The sequence below is a fragment of the Triturus cristatus genome, chromosome 1_2 (genome assembly GCF_964204655.1).
Source record: "Triturus cristatus chromosome 1_2, aTriCri1.1, whole genome shotgun sequence".
NCBI classification, from domain to species: Eukaryota; Metazoa; Chordata; class Amphibia; order Caudata; family Salamandridae; genus Triturus; species Triturus cristatus.
In genome coordinates this window covers 1,046,239,761-1,046,265,340 of record NC_140580.1, presented here as the reverse complement: position 1 = coordinate 1,046,265,340, position 25,580 = coordinate 1,046,239,761, and the positions used below count along the sequence as shown (strand labels likewise).

The following is a 25,580-nucleotide window of genomic DNA, read 5'->3' as shown; positions in this document are numbered from 1 at the left end:
TAAATGGGTCGAGGCGTACCCTGCGAAAGACAATACTGCAATGACTACAGCGAAGCTATTGCTGAAAGAGTTTTTCCCCCGATACGGCGTCTGTAGACTTCTGTGGAGTGATAATGGCCCTCACTTTGTAGCGGATGTTATAAGGTATGTCTTGAAGGGCCTAGGCATCACCCAGAAGTTCCACGCCGTGTTCCACCCTCAGTCTGCAGGACTAGTTGAGAAATATAATGGTACACTGAAGCTTAAGATCGCCAAAATTCAAGCTTCAACGTCTTTGACTTGGCCAGACGCTTTGCCACTGGCGTTATTGTCAATTAGGTCGGTGCCACACTCTCGAACCGGCCTTACACCCTATGAGATTGTATTTGGACGCCCAATGAATATTTGGGGTCCACCAAGACCTAAGGCTGTGTATGATGTACCTTGTGTGATGATGAGTGATTATCTGGCACAGTTAACGGATAACTTGGTTTCTATTCATCAACAGGTCCGAGAGGCGCTCCCTGATCGGTCTACCGGTGAAGGACATGGTCTCCGGCCTGGGGATCATGTCATGCTGAAGGTTTTCGACAGAACGAACAGTTTGGAGCCGAGATGGGTCGGACCTGAGCAAGTTCTTCTTGCAACGAGGACGGCAGTGCGAGTCTCGAACAGGAAGAATTGGATCCATTCCTTGCACTGTCGAAAGGTACCGCCCGGATTGGTGGAATCTGCCGTGCTGACCGATCAACGAGACATCTTAGCAGCAGAGACAGGCCGTGCTGCAGAGCCAAACGACACGGAGGAGCTCTTTTCGGACCACACGACTTCTGGAGGAAGGCGATATCATCTGCGACCAAGGAAGTGAGGTTTCCAGTACCGGGACATACTGTCAGAACGGCCCTTGGGTTAGTGAAACGGAGAGCCGATGAGGCAAGGGGGGGGGATCAGCCCTGCATTAGTGTAGCGACACCCGTCTTGGCCCGCTGGTGAAGAAATCAACCGCTGCCCAAGGGGAAGAGTTCTGACAGACTTTTAGTTTCAGGAAGATACCAGGGTATTGTTTCCTTTGACATGGAAAAGAAGAAAATCATTTGTGCGTTGGGGTTCATACTAACAGTAGCTATCGTTGGTATAACCACATGGTTTGTGGAGGAGGCAACTCCTGCCCGAGAGACACTTGTGTTGACGACTCCAGTGCCTGCGGAGCACTACTTTTATACATTGCCATACCAAGAGTTGAAGCATCGACAATCCTATTTGAATAACACTTTTATTCAGATGCTGCATCACACCCACGTTGCTACGAACGCTACGAACTGTTGGATATGTGGGATGATGCCAGCCCATCAGAAGAAAGGAGGTACGCCATTCATACCCCTTCCTTTCTCTCACAATGGCTCTTGTAGAGCATGGTACACTCTGTTGTTTGCCACTCGAAAACCGACAGTGGGACGATTGCTTTTCAGACTTAATAAAGAATGTCATCAGGACAGAAATGGATATCCACAAGCAAATGGAACAATTTGGGAATGGGAAGAGTACCGACCGGACAATGAATCCATTCCCTATATCTTCACGAATACCAGAGACACTGTGGGAAAGGAAAAATTTGTGATCCAAGTGGCCCAAGCCCAAGCGGACCTGTGTGTCCAGAGTGTGGGTTTTATCCCTGTTGGTGTCAGTGATTGTATAACTGTGTTAAACATTGATGGGTTAAATAATAGCACCTTCCTAGCATCCCATAATACCTATTTTGTATGTGGAAATAAAGGTTATTACCGTTTGCCGGCTGGGTGGTCTGGGGTATGCTATGTATCATTCCTATTACCTCCTGTATTTCTAGCACCCGCGTCATACCATAAGGATTTGAAATTGCTGAATAATGTGACTGTAAATAGATATAAACGTACTCTATCTATTAATGAGGTGGATCAAACCGATACTAGTTTGCAACAGTATATTGATTTCAACTTAGGACTGTTTTTCTTTGTTGGAGCCGCTCTGAATAGTAGGAAGATCCGGAGATTAACGAGAGTGGTAGAAGCTGTGACTAATCAGACTGCTGCTGCTCTTGGGAATCTTACGGAAGAATTACAGATAACCAGGATTGTTGCATTGCAGAATCGTATGGTATTGGATGTGATGCTAGCTGATCGAGGAGGAGCCTGTAAAATTATTGGAAGTAGCTGCTGTGTGTTCATCCCTGATCATACGCCATCCGTTTATAACGCCATTAATAAGCTGCATAAAATAGCATCTGAAATCCACACAGAAAACGGCACTTGGTCCTTTTCTGGATGGTTTTGGGCGTTGATTACTGCCTGGGGTTGGAAGGTTCTAACTGGTCTCTGTATTATTGTAGCAATTCTGTTCCTTTTTTGTATGTGTATTCAATGTGGACCATTGTGCTGTTCCGTATGCATTTCATTTTGCATTCCAGATAAGAAAGCTATTGCCGATGTTACCCGTCAGAAGGGTCTAGCTAAAGAGGTTAAAGGAATGATGATAATTGACATATACGATGATTATTCTTGGAAACCGGATGTCTTCAGTAAATGCTGAAAGGGTCGTCTGTTGTAAATTAAGGCAGAATGTGATTAAGCATTTACTGAAAACATTAATGTTTCCCCTTTATCGTGTTTTCCTCCTTATGTTGGCTGAAGTCCGGACTCCATTTTGTATTGACATGCTGCCATGTGTTCACCACGAGGAGAGTCCGACCTCTGTGTTAGTTGCTCTTGTAATCTGCCTAGCAACAGTTATAAATAGCTCTCTCTTGTCCATCTGGCGCATGCCCAGACTTGACCACATCTGTTATAATTAGCTTTGCTTGACCATGTGTTTTCACGGGCCTAAGGAGTGTGTTAACTCCGCCCATGTATTGATTTGGTATCGAGAATGACCCTAAATGGTAATGTTCTTTGACTCCATGTGGTATCCACCCACTCATGAGCCCCTCTGTTGTGTATAAAAGGGGACTGTGTACGCAAGTTCGGGGTGCTACTCCTTGCAATACTGAAGAGTGTTGTGTGGATTGTAGGACCACCCTTAAGGGTTAATAAACGTTGTCTTTGTACTTTGCAGTTTCCGTGCCAACTTCCTTATAGATTTCGTTACAGAAGAGCGAACCCTTGTCTCTTGCGGGCCTAGCTGGGGCTTGTATTCATCAATAAGGTGCAGAACTCTGGGGCTACACAAGACCAGAGAACCTAACACGGGTAGAGAACAACTTCCTGAGACAGCTGTTAAAGCTCCCACGGAGCACACCGTTAATTCCACTCCGATTAGACCTGGGCCTTATGGCAATTGCTGATGTAACCAATTTTAAACCCTTAGTGTACTGGCGTCGCCTGAGGGTCACCCCAGAACTCTTATCATACAGGGAGGAAATAAGAGAAGTAATGAACCTAAGGGGGGCTGCCAAACTCCCATGGCTCGCGGACATAAAGCATATGCTGGTCAGTATGGGACTGGGGGAACTTTGGGCCGATCCTGAGTCTGCCTGCTCTTCACTCCCCAGGAAATCACTAAAGGCCCATTATGAAGAGTACAAAATGGCACAGGTTTATAGTTGCCCCCGAGTAGGCAAGGTAACCTCAGCCTTTTTAGATATCAAAGATAGGTTTAGCTTTGAGCCGGCCCTAGATGACATCAAGCCGGCAGTTGATAGAAAGCTTTATTTCCAGTTTAGGCGTGGGGTTCTGCCTCTCCGTTGTTTTACATACAACTGGGGGGGTTTGCAAGTTTTGAGGTGCCCGGCATGCGATTGTCCAGAAGAGTCAGTACTTCACGTGTTTTTTAGCTGTCCTGGCTACTACAAGGCAAGAAAACGATGGCTGGTCCAAATCTGTAGGAACCTTGGTACTAGACGTTGCTCTGAGGCTTTCAGGATACTGAAAAATGCTTGCAGTATCCCGATTGTTTACTTAGTGGCAGGTTTCCTATTTTCCATGTGGTGTACACATAGGATATTCATAAAAACACCCCTAAAATCGAGCCAGGGTGTGTTTTTCTCGTCAGTCTTAAAATTAGGCCCTGTTTTTAATATGATTAGATTATATTGAGCATGTTCATTGACCCATTAATCATGCTATAGGAAAATTGTAATTTATCAATCTACTCCTGCAATTATTGTAAAAGAGAAAAAATGATGTGCAGAAGTAGCCTGCATTGTAGGGGGCTCTTAGTGCTAGGACCTATCATCTGTAGTAAAGAATATTGGTCATCTTTTTTTTAGAAATCCTTTTTAAGTAAATTATTTATTTATTTGCATTATGCACTTTCCAAAGGTGAATCCTTGTTCCTTGCCTTGAATAACCCTCTGTGATCCTCGCTCCTTTTTGTCCTCCCTTTGTGAATCTATAAGATTTGTAGGCATTTTTTAACTGAGCATGGAATTTGATTTTCCTATTTATTTATTTATTTTTCTTTTAACCATATGTAATTGATCTTTGATGTATCTTTTTATGTATCAATGTGTATTGTATCTGTACTTTTGAGGTCATATTGACCAAAATAAAGATTTTTTGACTTGAAGAAGGATTATTTATAATATTGTCTATGATGTTTCTTTTATCAATAATGCAAAACCAAAGGTAAAGGATAATACAACAGAAAAACTAGTTTTTGTTTGTTTTTACCTTTCTGATGCACTTTAACATCTTAGCACTTTATGAGAAGCACTTTAACATCAGTGTATTGCATTGAAGTGAGGATAGGACTTTATCTTGAAGCGCCATGCACTTTAATTTTTTTTATGAATACTAATTCAAGGAAAATATATGATGTATCTTATTTTTAGGAACATGGTGTATAGAAAACAGTCCAGCACTTTAATGGATTTGTGATGTACTACACCCTGAACTTGTAGGTAGTATATTATTTTTTGTAGATCATGTATAGAATTAGTTGCAAGCTTTTCTGAATTAAACTAAATAGAAACAGGGCAGTTATTCTAGATTGTACATGTGTCAAGATTTTCTTTTAGGAATAGTCTCTTTAAAAAACATTGGAATGATATGAGCTAATAGTTATTAAAAAAATAGGAATTTCGTGATGGATCCCAATAGCTTGAATCCTCTGTATAAATAGGACAAACTGAACACATTGTAAATGTTAAATGAATGTTAATCAATAGATAGAGACACCACAAAAATGGTAATGTAATTAGTTTTCAGAATATGATGAATGCACTTTACAATAATTCTGTAATTTGAGTCTAGATGTTACTGCCCTTTACAGTACTTTACAGTAATTTTGCATTGTTATTCTATGAACCAATAATGTAGAGAAACCAGAGAAGATAATATGACATTTGATTTTTTCAAAATAATTGTGTTCCAACAGAAATTGTTCATCGTTGTCCTTACAGGAAGTAATATATGTGGTCTAGTGCTTAATTTTAAGTAGAGGTGGTGGGAAACAGGGCAGTTGACACTCAATCAATCAATCAATCATGGAATTTATATCGCGCACTACTCACCCGGAAGGGTCTCAAGCGCTAGGGGGAGGGGGTCTGCTACTGCTCGAACAGCCAGGTCTTGAGCTGTTTCCTGAGGGCGAGTTGGTCATGGGTTAGCCGCAGGCGGACGGGCAGGGAGTTCCATGTCTTAGCCGCCAGGTAGGAGAAGGATCTTCCTCCGGCGGTGGCTCTCTGGATGCGAGGGACGACGGCGAGGGCGAGGTTCGCGGATCGTAGCAGGCGGGTGGGCGTGTAGAAGGTCAGGCGGTCGTTGAGGTACTTTGGGCCTAGGTCGTGGAGGGATTTGTGTGCGTGGGTGAGGAGTCTGAACGTGATCCTCTTGTTGACAGGGAGCCAGTGCAGGTCTCTCAGGTGGCTCGAGATGTGGCTGCGACGGGGGACGTCCAGGATGAGTCGGGCGGAGGCGTTCTGGATACGCTGAAGTCTTTTCTGTAGCTTGGCTGTTGTACCGGCGTAGAGGGTGTTTCCGTAGTCTAGTCTGCTGGTGACGAGGGCCTGGGTGACAGTCTTCCTGGTCTCGGTCGGGATCCATCGGAAGATCTTGCGGAGCATGCGGAGGTTGTGGAAGCAGGATGAGGAGACGGCGTTGACTTGTCTAGTCATCGAAAGGGAGGAGTCCAGGATGACGCCCAAGTTGCGTGCGTGGTACGTTGGCTTGGGTGCGGTGCCTAGGGCCGGGGGCCACCGGGAGTCGTCCCATGCGGAGGGCGACGGTCCCAGGATGAAGACTTCTGTCTTGTCCGTGTTCAACTTCAGGTGGCTGATGTTCATCCACTCTGCGACGTCTTTCATCCCTTCGTGTAGGCTGGCTTTGGCGGTGTCGGTGTCTCTGGTGAGGGAGAGAATCAGCTGGGTGTCATCGGCGTAGGAAATGATGTTGAGGTTGTGTTGGCGTGCGATGGCAGCGAGGGGTTTCATGTAGATGTTGAATTGACCACTCTATGACCCAGTGGAAGGCTCCACCCAAAATACGTAGGCCTCTTTGTTGCTATGCACGATGCATTTGGCTTGTAAAAAGAAGAAATCAATAAACACATTGAAGCAATCTCTTACTGACTGGGCCGTTTTCCTGCCTTCCCATTGGTAATTTGGAATTTAAGTGGGTGATGATAAGGGAGCTGTTCAGGAACGTGTATCTATATATATATATATATATGTATATTTATATATACACGCACACACACACATATCAAGGGAAGTCTCTAGGTAGTTACATGGAGCACCCTCAACGCCAGCGACACTCTGAATCTGCTCACCTCAAATGTCTGTTTTTCTAGCAAAGTTTATAAACATAGGATCAGCACAGAGCCATACTCGCCGAGCTGAAAAATAACACAAGCCTTTTAGCACTCCAGGCACTGTGTGTGCTGCTTTGACGTGAGCAGATTCAGAATGTCCTTGGTGTTGAGGATGCTCTCTGCCTACACTTGGGAACTACCCAGAGTTCTCTGCTTTCTTGGTTGCATAATTTATTTAGCACTTTAAGCCTCAAAAGGTATTGTTTTGAGATATATATCATCACCTAAAAACCTTGTTGCAGAATTGGACCATATTTGAATTTTACTCATGTAATGTGTGTGTGTGTGTGTGTGTGTGTGTGTGTGTGTTTGTGCGCGTGAAAATACATGCGTAATCATCTAATATGATTCAATACAGCCAATGAAGTGCTCTGATGAAATTATAAACCACAAGGCAGAAGTGGTTTGTAAATGTTATCATAACCCAAAAATGGCAATATAGGAGCATATTACTCATACTACCCATGAAGTATTTTTATATTACATGTTTGTTTTAGAGAATTTAGCTTGAGAGAATTTATTTTTTTTCCAAAGTGAAGCCAATAATGTTGTCTACTGATTGGAATAAGAATATTTGGGTTTTGTTTACATTTCTTGAATGCATTTTTAATAAAAAACAATGGGAATAGCGAGGACCAGTGGATTTGTGCAGTTCTCCGGTTTCAGTGCTTGCTGAATCATTGCATTTATCACATAATTTCCATCATTTGCAGATTTCAGAAAAATGGTTTACCTCAAATGGTTGAAAATAATACTTCCAAAGAATGCGTCGCATCATTTGCATTTTTTATGCATATTTTAAATAACTTTGCTACATAATTTGCTCCACCACGCCACATCATCCTAGTAACCCTGATGGTGGCAAAGCTGCTGAGAGTAGTTTGGGGCTGTCGTGATAATAAAAAACATATTTAACAGGAAACGGTGAAATGTTTTTCACAGTTCCCTGTGAAATATGGGTTTTTATACCAGCGTATTTTGTGCAATAAAAGCAACAAAACACACAGGCTTCTGCTATGTGTGTGTTTGTCCTATGTTGATGAAAAGAAATTGAGCCCCTAACACAAGTCACTTAGAGCAACTGTAAAGTACACATATTCATCCCAACAGCGCATGTCCCAATTCCAGTTTATTACCAGGCCAGCAAAACTCACAAGAGACAAACTCTATTTACAGCATATTCCATTTACTTTAAACAGGCGAAAAAATGAACTCTCCTAATAGTCATGAGGACTCTTCGACATACACATCGTTCAGCATTAAAGATATGTGTACAGCGCATGCATGTGAGGACAGTGGTCATTGATAACATGCAATGACACATGCTTATTGGAACCTCTGCATTTCCATATATTATATTATTATATGCGCACAGACATACACACACACATATATATATATCTATATACAAATATAGATATATATATATGAGAGAGAGAGTGAGAAATGTATATATACATGGTGAATGTACACATTTAAAAGAAGCATTAGTACATACACGTTAACATATATATCGAATACAAAACAAATGATGATCCGTAAAACAGAAGCAGGACAGAGGCAAAAGGCATATTTACTCAGATCGTCTGTATGCGTCAACTATAGTATCCGCAGGTTCCATTCTATTCAATCAACCACAGAACGCATCGTGTCCAAGGCGGAAATAAGAAATTCAACAGCCAACTGTGAAACAACTCGTGGCATCCAGGTACCACGAAATGCCGGGAGTCTAAGTGAAACACCTCATCAGACAGCACATTCAAGCACTGGCCAATAAACAAGGGAGAGGGCGACAGCCGAGGCCTAGGTCCTAGCAAGTTTTCATCAAATGGTGAAATGACGGGATACACACAGCAGGTACAGTGAGGCCTGCTGGAGTCTAGTTGTGTCTCCACATGACAACAATATGCATGAGTACATGTAAACCTCGCTGTTCATTTTACATCACTTCGTGCGCTCTATGAGATGCTCGTGTTTGCAAGATGGCGGCGCCCTCTGCTCCCATCGCGTCCATCCAACAATGCGTTCCCAGTGCTTAGCGACTCTTCCGCTACCCCACTTTGGTATAAACATTTCCGTGCAAGGCCCAGGGGATGTCAGCACCCCTGCACACGGAGAGCATCCACACCGAGGCTATCGCGAGACCCATGCAGCAGCCCCGGAAGGGCGCGTGCCTTACCTGAAGTAGTCCATTTTACAGAAGATCTCCTTGTTCTTGATGTAGCAGCTGTTGTGCTGCCGCAGCGAGGTCCGGCACACCGAGCACTCCAGGCACCGCACGTGCCAGATAAGGTTATTCACCTGGAACAGGAAGCAATGTGTACGTCAGCCCAGGCGATCTGTTACAGGCAGTGCACAGCGCCAACGCGTCTCGGGCGGGTGCGAGGAGCTATGCAAGAAGGACAGTTGTAGCGCCTTTATTACTAATAACAGTAGCAAATCAGCTGGCAGTTCTAGAATTAAGAAGACGGGTTGTTGTTTACTTTTCTTTTTTATCATTTTATTTTTATATCACTGCTGTTATTTTTCTTCCAATTGCTTGAGCTCATTTCAGCCTTGTGCCAAAAGATGTGTTTCTGTAAACTGTATCGCTTTTTGTGTGTCGTGTGTGTGTGTGTGTGTGTTTTTAGCGTATATTCTATACTTACTTTGTTATGATTTTGGACTATTTGCTTATTTAATATTTCAAAACTTTGCAGAAACCATCATCCCTCTGAGGGAGTGTGAAAGGGGGACTGGGGTGGTGCAGAAAGCACCGTCACGTTTATTTAAATACTTTTAACACTATTGTTTTTTTTTAAATAATTATAACAACACGTATTATTATCGTTACCTTTTGCCGTTATGATTGTTCGTGGTTTATCTATTTAAACTTGTTTTGACATCGAAGGTCAGAGGCGATGCAGACTGTGATTATCTCCCCGCATCATTGTGAAAACACCCATTACATGTGCATCATTTGGTATTTTACCTTCCCGAACAGTTAAATCGAATAAGACCTTCCATTAGAGATGTACTCAAAGGAATCACATTTTTTATACACTCATTCGACCTCTTCACGCAGAAATGGAGTGCAAATCGAATTATAGTGTGCAGTTTTTTTTCTGTTTGACGATTTATTTATTAAAGCCTAGCTGTAAACTTAATTTAATTTGTAATAAAACATTGGCCGAGTGCATAGAGAGCATGAACCAAGGGGTTTACAGCTTTGAAACCTTACAGCCTGGTTGTCATGTTAGCGCCTTGATGAGGAATCTGTGCTTTACAAAACCCCAAATAAATAAATAAATAAATGCCTTTTAAAACGCGTTGAAATGTACCCTTTATTTTTCCCTTCCAGAAATATTTCCCTGCGCTATTTACCGAGAATTTCCCTTTAATTCCCACTGGCTCATAATGCACTTGTCATAGCGTGCGTTGGTGTTTGTGCGCTGCTGGGCGCTTTGCGCTGTTCGCTTGCTCTGATAGTTGACATAGATGGACAGATGCGTCCAGCCGTGAGCACGTGGACTCTGAAGCTCATTAAATATATTTGTGAACTGACAGTTTCAGCGAATCAGTGCGAGGATTGACATAAAAACGGGGGAAATTACTGGCCACGTTCTGCTGTTTTTAACTACGACATTCCGGGAACGGAAGAAATGTAATTTCTTGGGGATAAAATGATTGTTTTTGTGGCGCAGACAACACTCAGCCAGCCGGCCACGTGGGGACGATCACGATTTACTGAAGGTGCACATTTATTGCTCCTGAAAGTATTACATTCGCGGAGACAGTGTGACCACCAAACGATACTTAAAATAAATACTATTCTCGTTATAATATTGGTTATTTCGGGGGTGTTATTGGTTTATTCATTGTCAGATATTGGTAATTTCTTTCGTAAAGCGCAGTTGTCTCGAGGCGCTAAAGGTACACAATATTTCATTGCCTCAATTAATCTGTCCGCGCTCTTCAATGTATCTCCTGTTCTAAAAATACCAGTTTATTTTAAGGGGAAGAAGTAATCCCGACTGGCTGTCAATGAATAATGACTGGTTCGGTGTTTGGTAATTTTAGTAAAACCGGGACACACCGCTGACTTCAATTATTATTTTGAGAGTTCGTTTCTTTTCTGAGCTCTGCCAATTTCTGCTGAATGGGGGCTAAGCGGTTTCCCACGTTTACAGTTTGGCCAAGATCACACAGTTGTATTCAAGTGGGTGAAACTGGGACTAGAAGCATTAGATTCAAAACAAGCGCATCAGTCCTAAGAGCCCACCTCGCGCCGGGGCGCAGGGGTCACGTGCTCATGGGTTATTATTGTTTGCAAGCGTTCCCAAACATGCCCCACTTTAGTGACAACGCCCCCTCCACTCACCGCCCACCCACACTGTACCTTCAGCAGGTATCGGTCCAGGATCTCGAGGCCGCAGCTGGAACAGATGTTCTTGCCGGTGGAGGGCGCGGACGACGAGGAGGAGGGAGGCGAGCAGACGGAGGGGCTGGAGGGTGGGCTGGGGGACGGTGGTTCTTCCTTGTCAGCGCTGCTGGCCAGGGCGACCCCCTCAGCCTGGGACTGTGGAGACATACCTCGACGCGTTAGCAATCAAGAAAACCTGCAGTTTTACACGATAGGCACTCAAAATGCAATAAAAATACACCCAACGCCCCGCGCCCCCTCTCCGCCGTTTTTACAAGGAGTTTCAGGTCAGTAGCAGTTTTCACAAGTCTAAAAACTTTCTCGCTGCGCGACCAATGAAAGAGGGAGGCAGAAAGCCTCCTCAGACACAGCAGTAAATAAAAGGAGAGAGACTAAAAAACACACATGCCAGCACCACCACTAAAATGAGCGATGCTGAAACACTTCGCTATTAATACTCGATAAAACGAGCGAGATGGGAAAAAAACACACATACAACAAACGCGCTCATTAAAAGGATCGAAACCTAAAACGTTTCCATCCATGATCATTAGTGTTCGACTTTAAAAACCTGCCGGCGCGCGACCGAGGAAAGGAGCTAGCCAAACCGCCATCCAAGCAAGGCCATTAAAAGGGATAAACAACCAGTCTGCGCCGATACCAGCTGCCGCCAGGTTTAGACCCCACAAAACATACATCACAATGGTATCCCCACCACAGTCGAGGTGCACACGAGAAACTCCACATGGGACACACGTGCCATCCTTAAAATCTTCTGCGTAATATATAGTGTTGTGAGCCTTCTTGCTGAGTCTGGTCAGTGTCATCTTAAGGAGTTTCAGGGCCCTGGACAAGAAACAGGTTGAGCCTCCCTGATCGGAACAACTTTGAGTTTTATTGCCTGTTTTTCAATAACTCGAGCATGCATATTACAAACCTGAAGGATGCCTATCGGTACTATGGTGTATTCAAACTTTCACACAAAACAGCTGCAATGTGTCTCGCGCGACGACCAATAATCCTTAAAATGTCACTGTATGGAGAGAAGCAGCGACAGCGGCAGAGAGGAGAGGGAGAGAGGTTCAGATACAGAGAGCAATGATAGTGAGAGAAAGCGAGAACTGGCCCTTTGCCAAGGGGCCCCTTTGGAAGGCGGGGCCCCTGTGGAGTTGCCTACTTTGCCAGCCACTGAGATGTCCACGTTTTATTTTCAAACAGAGTTGTTGTTTTTATGTTGTTATGCTTTAATCATGATGTGCTGTGATATTTTAGATCGTTTATATGGTGTGACATATCTGATGTCATATTTTATCTGGTGACGGTCTATGTCGTATTATGTTGCTGTGAACCCGAACCCTTAGGCTTTCTTTTTATCATTTTAGTGTTATGTTATTAACAGTGTCTCGCTTTCTGTTGCTATATCTTACGCTGGTGTATGTTGTTATGCCATTGAACGTACCATATTACACGTACACGTTTTATTGTGCTTTATGTTAAGTTCTGTATCTGATGATTTCGTTATTATATTTTATGAGTTCTATTATGTTACTTTTTCTTAGGTGACATTGTCTATATCCTCTGCTATGTATTATGCTATTTATTGCATCTTCTGCGTGCTGTGTTTCTCTTCTTTTTGTGCTGAGTCAGCGATGTGTATGTTTTCAGTTTAATGTCCTCTTTCTTTCCTTGTCATTATGTTACTCTTCATATTGTGTCTTTCGTCTTTTGTGATTTAAGCTTGGTTTTACCTTCCACGTGTGGATTTATGCACTTCTGTCTCTAGAGTACCTCCAGTCCCCAGTGCCATTCTGTGTGAGACTAGCGCTTGTACTAAGACCCGCGCTGAAAGGCGGGGACACGAGTTTGCTGGTGCAAAGGGCACTGTTTGCTCGTCCTTGGGCACAGTGCACCGCTGACCGCGGGTACCAAAGGGGCGCCCCCTTGCGGCTCAAGTCAGATCCTGGCTCTGAGGAGGCCCTGAGTCCAGTAAGGGGCCAGCTTCGGGCAGACACTTCCTGATATTAGCAAGGCCCGAAATGATGGATTTGCCGCCCCCGCCTTTGAACCCAGCCCTGCTTGGGCTGGGCTTTGATGGGAACTCTTTCTGTCTGTGATTGATGGCTGCGCACTGGAGCTGTACTCTGGTGCATGTCCCTGGGTGTGGGGGCGTGCTCCCCGGGAGGGCTTTCTGCCTCCGAGTGGTAAATTGAGGGTGGGGGAGCGGGATGGAGTGTGAGGAGGTGGGAGGGGTGAATAGGAGGGGGTTCGGGTTGGCTCAGACCGTAAAGCGTTGCGCCAGATCACAAAGAGGAGGGGTCAGGGATCAGGGCCACGCGATCAACTGGTTGGGGTGCAAGGGGGTCTGTTTGCTGTTACGGCAATACCGACCACCCCACAGAACTGCTGCAGAGGGACGCGGGCAGGCAGCGCGCGGGACGGGCCAGACCCTAATCTCATTACAAACTCATTACACTGTTTATCATCTGGAGCAGCGCGCGCTGGCTGTTTACTGTCCGACGGCTCGCGGCAGAGGCCACGCGGCAGAGTCCACTCGCGTTTCAGCACGGGGCACCTGGCGCGACGTGATGCGATCATGATAATAATAATAATATAATTAGAACTATAACGTCAATAACGAAACAGTAATAAAATCAACCACCAAACAAAATCCTCAATATTTATTATTATTTTTGTATGAATCATTTGCTCCGGGTACACCGTATGCATTGGGTAGAGACGTCAAAGTACACACCCACTTTGCGCACTCTCAGACTGGGTGGGAGCTGCCGCCTTTGGAGAGTGTTAGTGTTAAAGCGCCTCGAAGTGAGGGCGTGGAAGCGCTGCAGAAGATGAGTGTGTCAGGGCTTGTCAACTGCCTACTGATTTCCGTCTGGACGCCTGACGCGATAACGTATCCGCTCCCACAGCAGCGGTTAGCGTTAGTCTATATATACATTTTATGAGGAGACGCATGTATTACATGAGGGACCCATCCCCTCCTGCTGGAGTAGTGAGCCGGGGCTTCTGGCGGCCTGCAGACGAGCCTGCATACCAGCATAGGGGAGTGGAAATATTGCATTCATATAGCGCTTTCTAACCCCGGCGAGACATATGCAGACACCCCTGGCGCAAGAGCGTCCTGGGTCTAGGGCCCTCTCAGCCCCAAAACATCCCTGCTTATAACATCTTGGGCTATGACACCGCGGTTCATTGCATCACTGGCTCCTAAAATATCGAGTTATAGAATAATATCCCAGCTCTTAAAATGCCAGGCTGATTCACAACCCGTGTAAGAAACAACTTACCTATAACAGCCCGACTCGCTGAGAACCCGGAACCATCCACACTCCGGCTCATGAGAAGGCACGAAAAGATCCAGGCTCACAACATCCAGGTTAAATAACACACCGGGTCATAATCTCTTTATATTACCAAGACACCGGGTCATACCTTCCTTATATTATCAACACACCGGGTCATAACTTCCTTATATTATCAACACACCGGGTCATAACCTCCTTGTATTATCAGCACGCCGGACCATAACCTCCTTGTATTATTAACACGCCGGACCATAACCTCCTTGCATTATTATAACCTCACTGTATTACTAACACATTGTTTCAGTAGCATCCAGTAAGGTTCATTGATATTACAGCACAGAAGCCGCTCGTTAACATCCCGGCTTCCAATATACCGTTCATTACCGGCCCATAACACCTTAGAATAATACCAATAATAATTATCATACTTATTAAATTAATAATACTAACACTTGTTATTCGCAATTATTAATATTATTTTTAATATTGTTATTATCATCATCACACTCATTATTGTTATTATTATTATCACAATCATTCATTTTTTGCATTATTATTTTTAATCTTACTTTCTAAGTGTACGTGACACTATGAATATTAGGGGAGGGAGGTATTCCCCACGCACTGAGGAGTCGACGGGTCGCCTCGGTTTCCTGTCCTCTCTCGATTACCTACGGACCCCGCCCCCTTCAGCAGTGGAATAAGCCCTGGTTATGTCTGAGGTGGGGGCAGGGGGTCGAACCTGGCCACAGCCCTTAAGCTCAAGACCCACGCACAGGCCAGGCGCTGAAAGGGTTTAACGGGACAACTAACTGCGCACTCGGCGCACTGCGCGCTGCCTCACTCGCGCAAACTGCGTTCACGTGTTGTGCTCTCCAATTAACGCGTGTCAATAACCTGGCACCACCCCTGGACAGGACCAACAGGCCGAGGGGTATCCATGGGCATCACGGGGCACTTCAGCGACTCTCCGCGGGAGATGTGCCCTCCTCGCCCTCAAGAGGGGGTAGCAAACAGCGGTGGGGCCTTGTAAGCGGAGATTCCGCGGGATGCCTGCCCCCCCTCCAAGGGCTACCGAGTCACAATGTATCGCGGCCGGGCCTCCCCAGGGACCCTGAGACGTGCGGCCTGGGTACGGCTGCTTGTCAGTATCCGGATCCTCGGGGTTTGGTCAATTTCCCGCGACTTCTTATCAATCTCACAAAGTGATCGGTGGCGACCCTGTGCCTATCGCACGAAGGCCGCCCTTCTATGCGCACACGAGGGCTTCTAAGCGCCTGCACGATGGGGTTTGTCAAGTGGCCCCTTTTGGACGTCAGTTGTCTTTAGAGCGGAGGAACCGCGCTTTGGTAAACGCGCCTTAAGACCCCCGGTGATTTTACAATATAGAAACCGCTAGTGTTCAAAAACTGCCCTTCGCCCTCACCTGGACTTTGTGCCCCTCAACACCGGGTCCATCTACCCGAGCTCGGGTCATGAACCCCGGGTCTAACCCCTCACCTGAAGAAACTGCCCACCATTAGTTGGTATGCACCCCCTCACCATCATCCCCACCTCGTCATAAACCCCGGCTCGTCATCCGCCCCAGCCCTTCTAACCCTTAACTTTCTGCCCATCCGCCCGGGGTCGTTGACTCCTCCACCGAACATTATCCCTATCAGCACTGTGCCTGGCCCTCGCCCCCATCTGAACGCTGACAAACAGCCCCCCGCCCCCCCTCCGCACACTCATCTTGACAGGCCGGACCTGTAACGTAACTGGTGCTCATGTAAAGCGCTCTCATACCCTCGGGTCTAGTTGGCGCTATATAAAACTACACAGGAAGAAAATACGATTCAGAAAGGGGAAGCCTCCCTTTGTGGTGAAATACCCCTTTGCAGTGTCATTATCTGATCGATGGTGTCAGTGGCAGTCATAACACATGGAGACCTTCCATTGTGTCTCCCAAATTGGAGAAGGATTCCTCTTGCACACCCCCTCCTAAATGTGGCCTGTAAGAGGACGCAAAATCCCTTCTGGCTCAGAGAAATTCCTTTTGACTCGCAATAGGAGATTTATACACTTCAACCCCGTCTTTAGCACCTCGGGTCACAAGTTATTTGCCAGAACCACTCACTTTTTTAATAGGTATCTCAGCCACTGGACTCCATCGCTTGCTCATTCTTTACTGTCCATGAATGAACTCTGGCTTCAGAGTCCTGAATTTAAATAAACAAAGCAGGAGCAGGAAGTCCCCGGAAGAGTGAGTTCCAGGCTCTCCCAGGGTTCCAATGATGAAACTCTCCCCTTTCATTCAGACCTGAAACTCCCCATGAAGTAAACCGTGCCTGAAAGAGTTTACCCCACTCACATTGCCGACTCACTTCTCTTTATAAAGATGCTTACACTCCCAGATGTTTCAGGGTATTCATTGATGGTCCACTCTCTTTAAACCCCACCATAGCCTGCCAATGGGGTCGAGGCAGGACTTTGACTTGGCCATTGTAAGACCCTGCTTCTGTCCTTTTTCACCACTCAGGCCTAGATTTCCCACTGTGTGTTGGCGCAGTGTCGTGTCGCATTGTCCACTTTTGGCTAAGCTTTAACTGTTGTACGGATGGTCTCACATGTTCTTGTAGACTGACCTGGTAGAGAGGGACTCAGCCACTGTGATGTATCTCTGTCCTGTGGCTGCAAGGCAGGCCGAAGCTATCACCCTTGCAGCACCATTCTTGGTGGTTGTGTGAGGTCCTTGTGGTGAGATGCAGGGTTTGATTTTGCCAAAGATGTCCTGCACTATATGAACGCAACTCCACTTTGGGCTCATCCTTCCACAGGGTATTGTTCCTGAACTCTTGCAATCCAATTGCTTGCTATTTTTCAAAACTAAGCAGTGGAGCAATAATCTTTTTAGAGAGAAGGCGTTTTCTGCTGGCAGCCCTTCTACAAAAGTTGCACTTGCCCAGTCTTTTCCTAATTGTAGACTAAGGAACTGATAGAGGTCAGTAGATCCCTGGACATAACTTTAGGGGACTCAGTTATTGGGGTGAATTCACTGGGACCTCCACCCCAGGGCAGAGTGGCAGCCATCTTGAACTTTCCATTTGTCAATAATCTTTATGACTGTGAAAAGGTGGACTTCATAGTGTTTGGATATTGGATGTATGACCCTTCTCAGATTAATCAATAACTTTAGGGGACTCAGTTATTAGGGTGAATTCACTGGGACCTCCTCTCCAGGGCAGAGTGGCAGCCATCTTGAACTTTCCATTTGTCAATAATCTTTATGACTGTGAAAAGGTGGACTTCATAGTGTTTGGATATTGGATGTATGACCCTTCTCAGATTAATCAATAACTTTAGTTATTAGGGTGAATTCACTAGGACCTCCACTCCAGGGCAGAGTGGCAGCCATCTTGAACTTTCCATTTGTCAATAATCTTTATGACTGTAAAAAGATGGACTTCATAATGTTTGGATATTGGATGTATGACCTCTCAGGTTAATCAACAGCAGCATATTTTCCCTAGACCCTCACAAATACATTTTGAGGTAGGTGTGATGTGGTACCACCCACCTGAAAACTCCAGTTTAGGCTGGTGCAGTTTCAGATAACGGGGTAAAACTTTCTGATGCTCAAGTAATGATGTGCACTTGTTTGGGAGCACCTCACCTGAGTCCAAAAACCTTCTCAACTGACATGGAATCAGTAAGGGGGCACTTTTTCCAACCAAGGTGACTTGAGTTTGTTTTCCAAATGATGACATTTTGAAATCTGTGGGCCTTATTTTTCATGATTTTGATGTATCTCCTGTGAAGACTTTTGCCAGGACTAGATGGCGATCAGAAAATTAAAGCATCATTCTAAGAACATACATAATATGCTCTGAGGGTGTGCTTTCTGTGAACACGCAGAGGCTTAATGTTTAGCAGAGGTCTGTGGACACTCACCAACACAACAAGAAAGTAACTGGTTGTGAAACACAGGCATGCAAAGAAACAAGCACCTGGTGGAACTGTCTACTGCGTTCATATCAAATGTGGGACTTGGTGTGTGTGTGTGTGTGTTTGTGTTTGTGTAACTAAGGAGGCTTGCGGTGTCCATTTGTGTGTCAAAGGGAGCTTGTGTGTGTGTGTTTTTGAGGAAGCTTGCTGTGTACATTTTTGGGTTTAAGGTAGCTTGTTGTTTGTGTGTGTGTGTGTGTGTTTAAAGAAGCTTGCTGTGTACATTTGTGGATTTAAGGGCGCTTGTTGTACATGCGTGGGTCTCAGGGACCTTGCTGTGTAAATCTATGTGAATAAAATCTGCCACTAGGATTGTGCTGCATTTGTTTCTGTGTCTAAGGGGGGTCATGGAGTTCATATGTATGTGTCTAAAGGACCTCGCTGTATCTTTTTGTGTGCTAATGAAGTGTGTCGTTCATTTGTGTGTCTAAGAGCTTTGTGTGTATGCATTAGAGAATTTGTCATGTGTGTTTTGTTGTCTAGGGTAGCATGTGTGAAGGTTGTTTGCTGTGTAAATATGGGTATCTATGGGAGCTTGCTTGTGCGTTTGTGTATCTGAGTTGCTTGGTGTGTGTAATTGTGCATCTTAAAGAGTTTTGTGTAAGTGGGGGTGGGCATTTTCTTACTAAACACACTGGATGCATCACTCTCGACCTTTATGACATACTCACGTTTGCAGTTCACCATGTCACCCCACGCGAAAGTTATTCGACACATCACCCCACGCCAAAAGTATTTACTTACCACAGTTATTCACCACATCACCCCACGCCAAACTATTCACCATATCAATCCGCGCCAAATGTAGTCGTGCTTCCACCGCCACATGCGTTACTCTTTACTGCTTCCACCCCACTCCTGCACCCTGCCCTCACTCCTTCGTGTGGACAGAAACCTCGAAAGACACGCCGCGGAGGGGACAGGACACAACCTCTGCCCATGGCAGGCTGTGATTCACCTAGATTCGCCCTGAGATTGCTTAGGTCAAGCTCACGAGTGTCGCCGACGTGCGGCAGGCCTCTTATAGCCTACTTAGAACGACTTGCACCGGGGCAGATCTGGAAACTTCTGGGGTGAGGATTTAAACCCCGTGCGCAGTGATCTTTGCCGAGGGTGGAAATGTTCCAGACCCTTCCAGGAGTGGAACCTTCCTGAACACGGTGTAGGCGGCCATGTATACCCTAGAGTGCTCTAAGCGTTTCCACCCCTAGCCCTTCTGACATGTCTATGCACATACCTTTGTGACAAAATACAGTTGCATCATCAGCAAAACAGACCACACGCCTTTTTTGTGGGAAAACTGTTGGGATGTTATTCACATTCTGTTATGCAGTACTCAGGTAGGATTATCTAAGGGGTGATCATACGAGTGCAGCGCCCTTTAGGACTAACCATTGACAACCGTCCTGAAACAATCTCCAGCCACCGGGCATTATGCTGCTCTCTCATTATTAATCCAGTGCTGTATGTTTGGTATTGGGGCTGTGGCCCAGTGATTTTAGGTGGTTGCTGCTCCCATGCCACCATGGAGCGAGGTAATGCCAACCCCCAGCTGTCAGGATACCAACTGTCCCTTATGGGATGAAGGGGTCCCCGTCACATTCTTCTCATGGCCCCCTATGGCCAATGGATCTTATATTTAGCGGTTCCATCATCCCTTGATGGGGTATTCATCGCTTTTCCCATTAAGATCACCCTAAGACCCGCCATGATACAGTGTGATCTTCGACACATTCGCACCATGGTTCGTACTTGCGGATGAACTTCTCAGAAGTGCTCTGCGCATCCAGTTTTGCCCGTGCTAGTCACCATGAACACGACAAAGCTAAGGTGCAGATTTGAGGGGCTGTGTGGTAGCGACGCGCTCGCTTCTGGTGCAAACCCGGTGAAAGCTGTGCCACGACTGGGATGTGCTGGGCATCTCAGCGGCGACCCTTCAATCTTTGTGTCTGAGCTCTGCCCATCAACAGCTGCCCACTGCTCAGCACCTGTGTACCCATGCCCCGTGTGGACATAACACCAGGGCATTACACGTCCCTGCCCCCTGTCTGTGCACCGCCAGATCAGAGTAGTGTTAGCTTGTGCTCGAATTCCGTGCACAAACGGACCATGGTAGGGGGCCATGCCCCACCTGTCCGTACACCACCGGAGCAGTCACCAGGGTAGGAAGCCCTGGGACTTCCCTCGTATCCGTGCACAACCTGTGTGGGTGACACCAGACCATGGATATGGGCTGCTGCCCATCTGTCCTACACCACCAGACAGGAACGAGCCCCTGGGTCTGTCAGACCATGGATAGGAGTCCCTGTGGCTGGCTTCCTGTCGTGCCCTACCAGTACATGGAGAGGAGCCGCTCCCCGTGTCTGTGCCCGGAGAGTAAAGCAGCCCCAGGAAATCCTAGCCTGGTATAGGCTAGGATTTCCTGGGGCTGCTTTACTCTATGGGCACCTCTTTTCCCTGCACCACTATACCAGCGTAAAATGTCCTGTGACCGTCCTATCCTTGCACTACCATACCAGAGTAGGAGCCAGAGCCCTCCTGTCCATGCACCACATCCCAGGGTAGGGGCTACTGCCCTCCCGTCCGTGCGCCACCAGGCCAAGATAGGAGCCACTGTCCCTTTCCGTGCGCCACGAGGCCAAGGAAGAAGCCACTGCCCTCCTTTCCGTGCGCGACTCGATCGTGGACAGGAGCTACTGCCCTCCTGCCCGTGCGCCACCAGGCCAAGGCAGGAACCACGGCTCTACTTTACGTGCTCGACTAGACCATTAATCGGAACCAGCGCCCTTCTGTCCGTGCGCCACCAGACCATGTTAGGAGCCAGTGCCCTTCTGTCCGTGCGCCACCAGAGCAGGGTAGAAACCAGCGCACTCCGCTCCATGTCCCATCGGAACAGGGTAGGAACCAGTGCCCTCTATGTGCGCCATATACCATGGTAGGAGCCACTGCTCTTCTAGCCGTACGCCGCACACCATGGTAGGAGCCACTGCCCTTTGCGCCGCATACCAGGGTAGGAGCCACTGCCCTCCGGCTCTTGTCCAGCCAGAGTAGGGTACGAACCAGTGCCCTCCGCTGCATGCCCATCGGAGCGGGATGGGAACCAGTGCCCTCTATGTGCGCCACATACCAGGGCAGAAACCATGTCCTTATGCCCGTGCGCCACCAGGCCAAGTTAGGACCCACTGCCCCCTATCCGTGCGCCGCATACCAGGGTAGGAGCCACTGCCCTCCGGCTCGTGTCCAGCCAGAGTAGGGTACAAACCAGTGCCCTCCGCTGCATGCCCATCGGAGCGGGATGGGAACCAGTGCCCTCTATGTGCGCCACATACCAGGGCAGGAACCATGTCCTTATGCCCGTGCGCCACCAGGACAAGTTAGGACCCACTGCTCCTATCCGTGCGCCACCATACCAGGGGAGGAGCCATGCCCTCCTGTCCGTGCGCCACCAGACCAGGGTAGAAGTATTCGGGACTGTCTTGACCAGAAGCGCTCTCCAGATTGTACAAACGCACGTTTACAGAGACAAGTGCCCATATTACACCCGCCTGCCCCCGAGACAATCACAGCACCTCTGGAGGAATCGCCAACATTACACACTCCCAGGGTGAATCCGGCTGGGAAACGTGTTAGATGTGGGCCTGCTGTACAGTTGTAATATAACTAACTAGCGCGCGACGGAGGAGCACGTTTAACATGTAGTATTTGGAAGCCCCTGAGTTATGTGTAACCATGGCCGCTTACCCAAAGCTCCATCTAAAACTGCCCCTTAAGCGTGGAAAATTAATACGGTGGCGCAGTGCATATGGCTAGATAGTTTGTGGAAGGGGCATTACTTTGGGGTGGCAGAAAACTTGGAGACGTCTATACACCGCCAATTATTATACGTGAATAGCTCGCGAGACTAGGACAGTCGCCTTTTTTGCAAATAATAAATTATTAGTGACCCTTGGAAGATAACAGAGTGGGTCTGTCAGCCCTGTATCTGTAGCTTGCGAGTATGCCAGCAGTACGTGCTTAACTCGCTGAGCTAGCACTTGCTTAGTTCGTCACCTTCTGAAGGCTGAGACGCGGTGTGAGTGAGCCAGCAACGATTCGAACCTTCGACCGGCAGCTGGCGGAGCTCCGCAGGAGGCGCGTTGACCCACCCCGGCTGCCTTGGACCCTGAAAACATGCCTCCTTACCATGATGCGGGAGCGCTTTCCTTCCAGGCACAGGGCGGCTCCTTGCACGAGATCCGTGTCTTGGGACATCACCCGGGAAACGACAGAAAGAAGCGGCCTAAAAAAACAGGTGGCTCCGAATTTCTCCAAGTTCTGCTTCAAATCCACAGGCTTATGGGCGCCTATATAAACCAGCTCCAAACAATAAATAAGAACTTTTCTAGTGGGCATTTAAACCCCCTTTTTGCAACAAAAGCTGTGTCTTTTTAATGAAGCAATTTGGATGTGGATTGGTTATTTTTTTCGCTGCACTTAACCCAGGGCCTCTTGAAGTAATCGCTCGGTTCCCGTGCAATCCAAGGCAGCGAAAAAACAAACTACCTGCAATTACAACTTGCCGTAAATGCCCGACACAAGAGGCTTCCGGAGTGTCAATTTCAGCTGTCAGTCAGCCAATCCATCAGGCCACCCAAAGAATTGCAAATTTGATTTTTTAATGGCGGTAATTAAAAATCGAATTTTTTTCCAGCGCACAAAACGCCGAGAGGCAAAGTGGCTGCATGGAGCACGTCTACTATTCACAAAAAACACTTTCTGGTTCCAGGGTTTGGACAGAATAAAAAGACATCACGTCTGCATCTGAGGGTGGGAGCCGGCAAAGAAGGCGCGCCTCGGATTCCGCCTATAAACCACCGCACATTTTGCCTTAATAAGCCCCTATTCACCAAACAGTATGGAGCCGCCGATCGTCTCATCACAAATCGCCTTTTTTTGTAAAGGGATTTCGCAAATCGTCACATAATGGCATTTTCCTCTGGAGGTAATTTGAAACGATTACGGCAGGTTTGCAGGAAATCTGATCTCCCCCAAATAACCGAAGCCACAATTTAGCACTTAATGGGTTATTTATTTTCCAAAGCACGTGTTACAACCTACAGTTTTCAAAGGCTGTTTTAGGGAGTTGGCTAATAAATCAGACGAGCAATATTGCATCACTACTTCTGGGAACATAATTGCAGACTTTTAACTCTTAATCGTAGGTTTAGTTTGTTACTTACAGCGCCCACGCAGACCTCACTGAAGACTTCTGAGAGCTATAGATATAGAAAAGCATTATACGCTTGCGGAAGGCTTACAGTCACACTTTATAGATAAGACATATACGGAAGGAGATAGCGCAGGAACAGCAATAGAAGATAGTAGTTGATCTTACCCGTTCGGCTGAGCCCCCCTCGGAAAACAGCTTGCTCCCCTCGGGGAGGGGGGACAGGGTCTCATTTTTCCAATACATGGACAAGTAACAGAATGCAACGCGGCCGCTCGTACAGGTCTCCCTTGCAACGGACAGGGCTCCGGGTCCGCGGAGTGTATTATGTGCAGAGTTCACCTCCAGGGAGTGGGGCCCTCCATGGCCGGCTAGACGGGGCTCTCCCGGCAGAGACCCCTCGGCACCGCCCGTGCAGGAAGTCTCCGGGAGTGCAGCTGCCCAGAAGTTTCTGTAAGTCGTCCGCGCACTTTTTCTGCCTGGATGGAGTTTGCTGGGAGGCAGGAAGGGAAGTGAGAGAAGGTTGAGTGACAGGCGGTGGTTGTGTGTGTGTGTGTGTACACACACGGTGTTTGGGGGAGGGGGGTAGTAGGTCTGCTCCGAAATGTCCCCTCAGACAACCACTGTGTTTGTGTGACTGCAGCGGGAACTTTCACAACTGGTCATAAAGAGGGAAAAAGGCACACCCCCAGGACCCCCCTCTTCCCCGACATCTCTGACGTGAAGTAGAAAGGGTGCTTACACCCTTCAGTAGCATTCACTTTCACAAACATTTCCCCTGTTACTGCCAAGGAGGGAGTTTGTGAGGCCGAGGTGGAAATGTTGTTTTGTTTTGTAAAATGGTTTAGTGTCAGGTCTCCCGTGCTAGACAATCAGGCCCTCTGCCCACCCTGCCCCCACTCATCCATCAGTTTTAGAACAAGTAGTAATATGTTGTAGACGATTAGGCGAGTGGGCAAGCCGCTGGCCATAGAGCCAAGAGGACACGGGTTTAATCCTGCCCTTCACGCTTGCTCAAACGGTGTGATCTTTGGCAAATCCTTTCATCTTACTCTCTCTGTCCCTCGACTCCTTTCCCCACCCAGGCTAGGAAGGGCTTAGGAACACGCATTGGGCGCTCAATGCTGAAACGGATGTAGCTTTTCTCCCTGACTTCTGGCTTTGCCTACAGGAGTGACACCTCCGCGTTCATTGGCTTGAGGATATTCACAGAGAGTGCTGGGCCAAGTTAAAAATACGTTCTGACAGGCGGCGGCGGACCCAGGACAGCAGCCACGCCCACGCTGCACCACTGGAGCATCCTGCAGGAGATGCGTCGGGTGTGGATCATTGCGCACAGGGGACTGACAGGAAGCGAAAGCCTGTAAAAGCCGTCTTCTGCACGCGTGGGTGACCCCACGTTGCTTCCACAGGCTCGGTCAAATTATGCAGGTCCCCACACAGGTGATGCGATGCGGGCACTTCACGGGTCACTCACTTGCCATGATTGACCATCACTGGCTGCCCTTTTATGAGGGGTGAGGCGGGCATCGGCACTGTACGCCTCATGGCACGGTCCATGAGTGACCCCAAAGTGTCCCTGGGGGGGGGGGGGGGGGGGGAAGAGCAACGTATGTGTTACTGGCCATGAGTGACCCCCAGATTGCCCCAGGGTGAGACGGGACGCTGTATGGGCCAGTAGTCACGAGTGCCCTTATACGGTAGATGAGGTGGGCACTCTATGTGGACTGGCCAAGAGTGACCTCAGGCTGCCTATACAGGAGGGGTGAGTGAGCACTGTATCTGGCAACGTTCATGAATGGCCCCAGCCCGTCCTTACAGAAGGAATGATGAGTCCGCTGCATGTGTAAAAGACCGTGGAAGACCCCAGGTTGCATTTGGCGGGGGTGGGGGCGTTGTACAT

At 47.2% G+C, this 25,580-nt stretch overlaps 1 protein-coding gene across 2 annotated transcripts in view; it reads right to left on the bottom strand.

Annotated features, from left to right (window-relative positions):
* Positions 1-24,312, bottom strand: part of LHX6 (LIM homeobox 6) — a 377,713-nt gene extending 353,401 nt beyond the window's left edge. Inside the window, exons 1-3 of one of the 2 annotated variants that reach the window (XM_085612237.1) lie at positions 23,846-24,312; positions 11,141-11,320; positions 8,942-9,063 (exon numbers count right to left, since the gene is read on the bottom strand). In XM_085612237.1, the coding sequence (XP_085468363.1) occupies positions 8,942-9,063; positions 11,141-11,320; positions 23,846-23,923 (380 nt within the window). In that variant the 5' untranslated portion in view covers positions 23,924-24,312. Of the gene's footprint in view, positions 1-8,941; positions 9,064-11,140; positions 11,321-22,653; positions 22,864-23,845 lie in introns of those variants that run through there. The other variant, XM_085612226.1, reaches the window with a different exon arrangement.
* Positions 24,313-25,580: the final 1,268 nt, after the last annotated feature.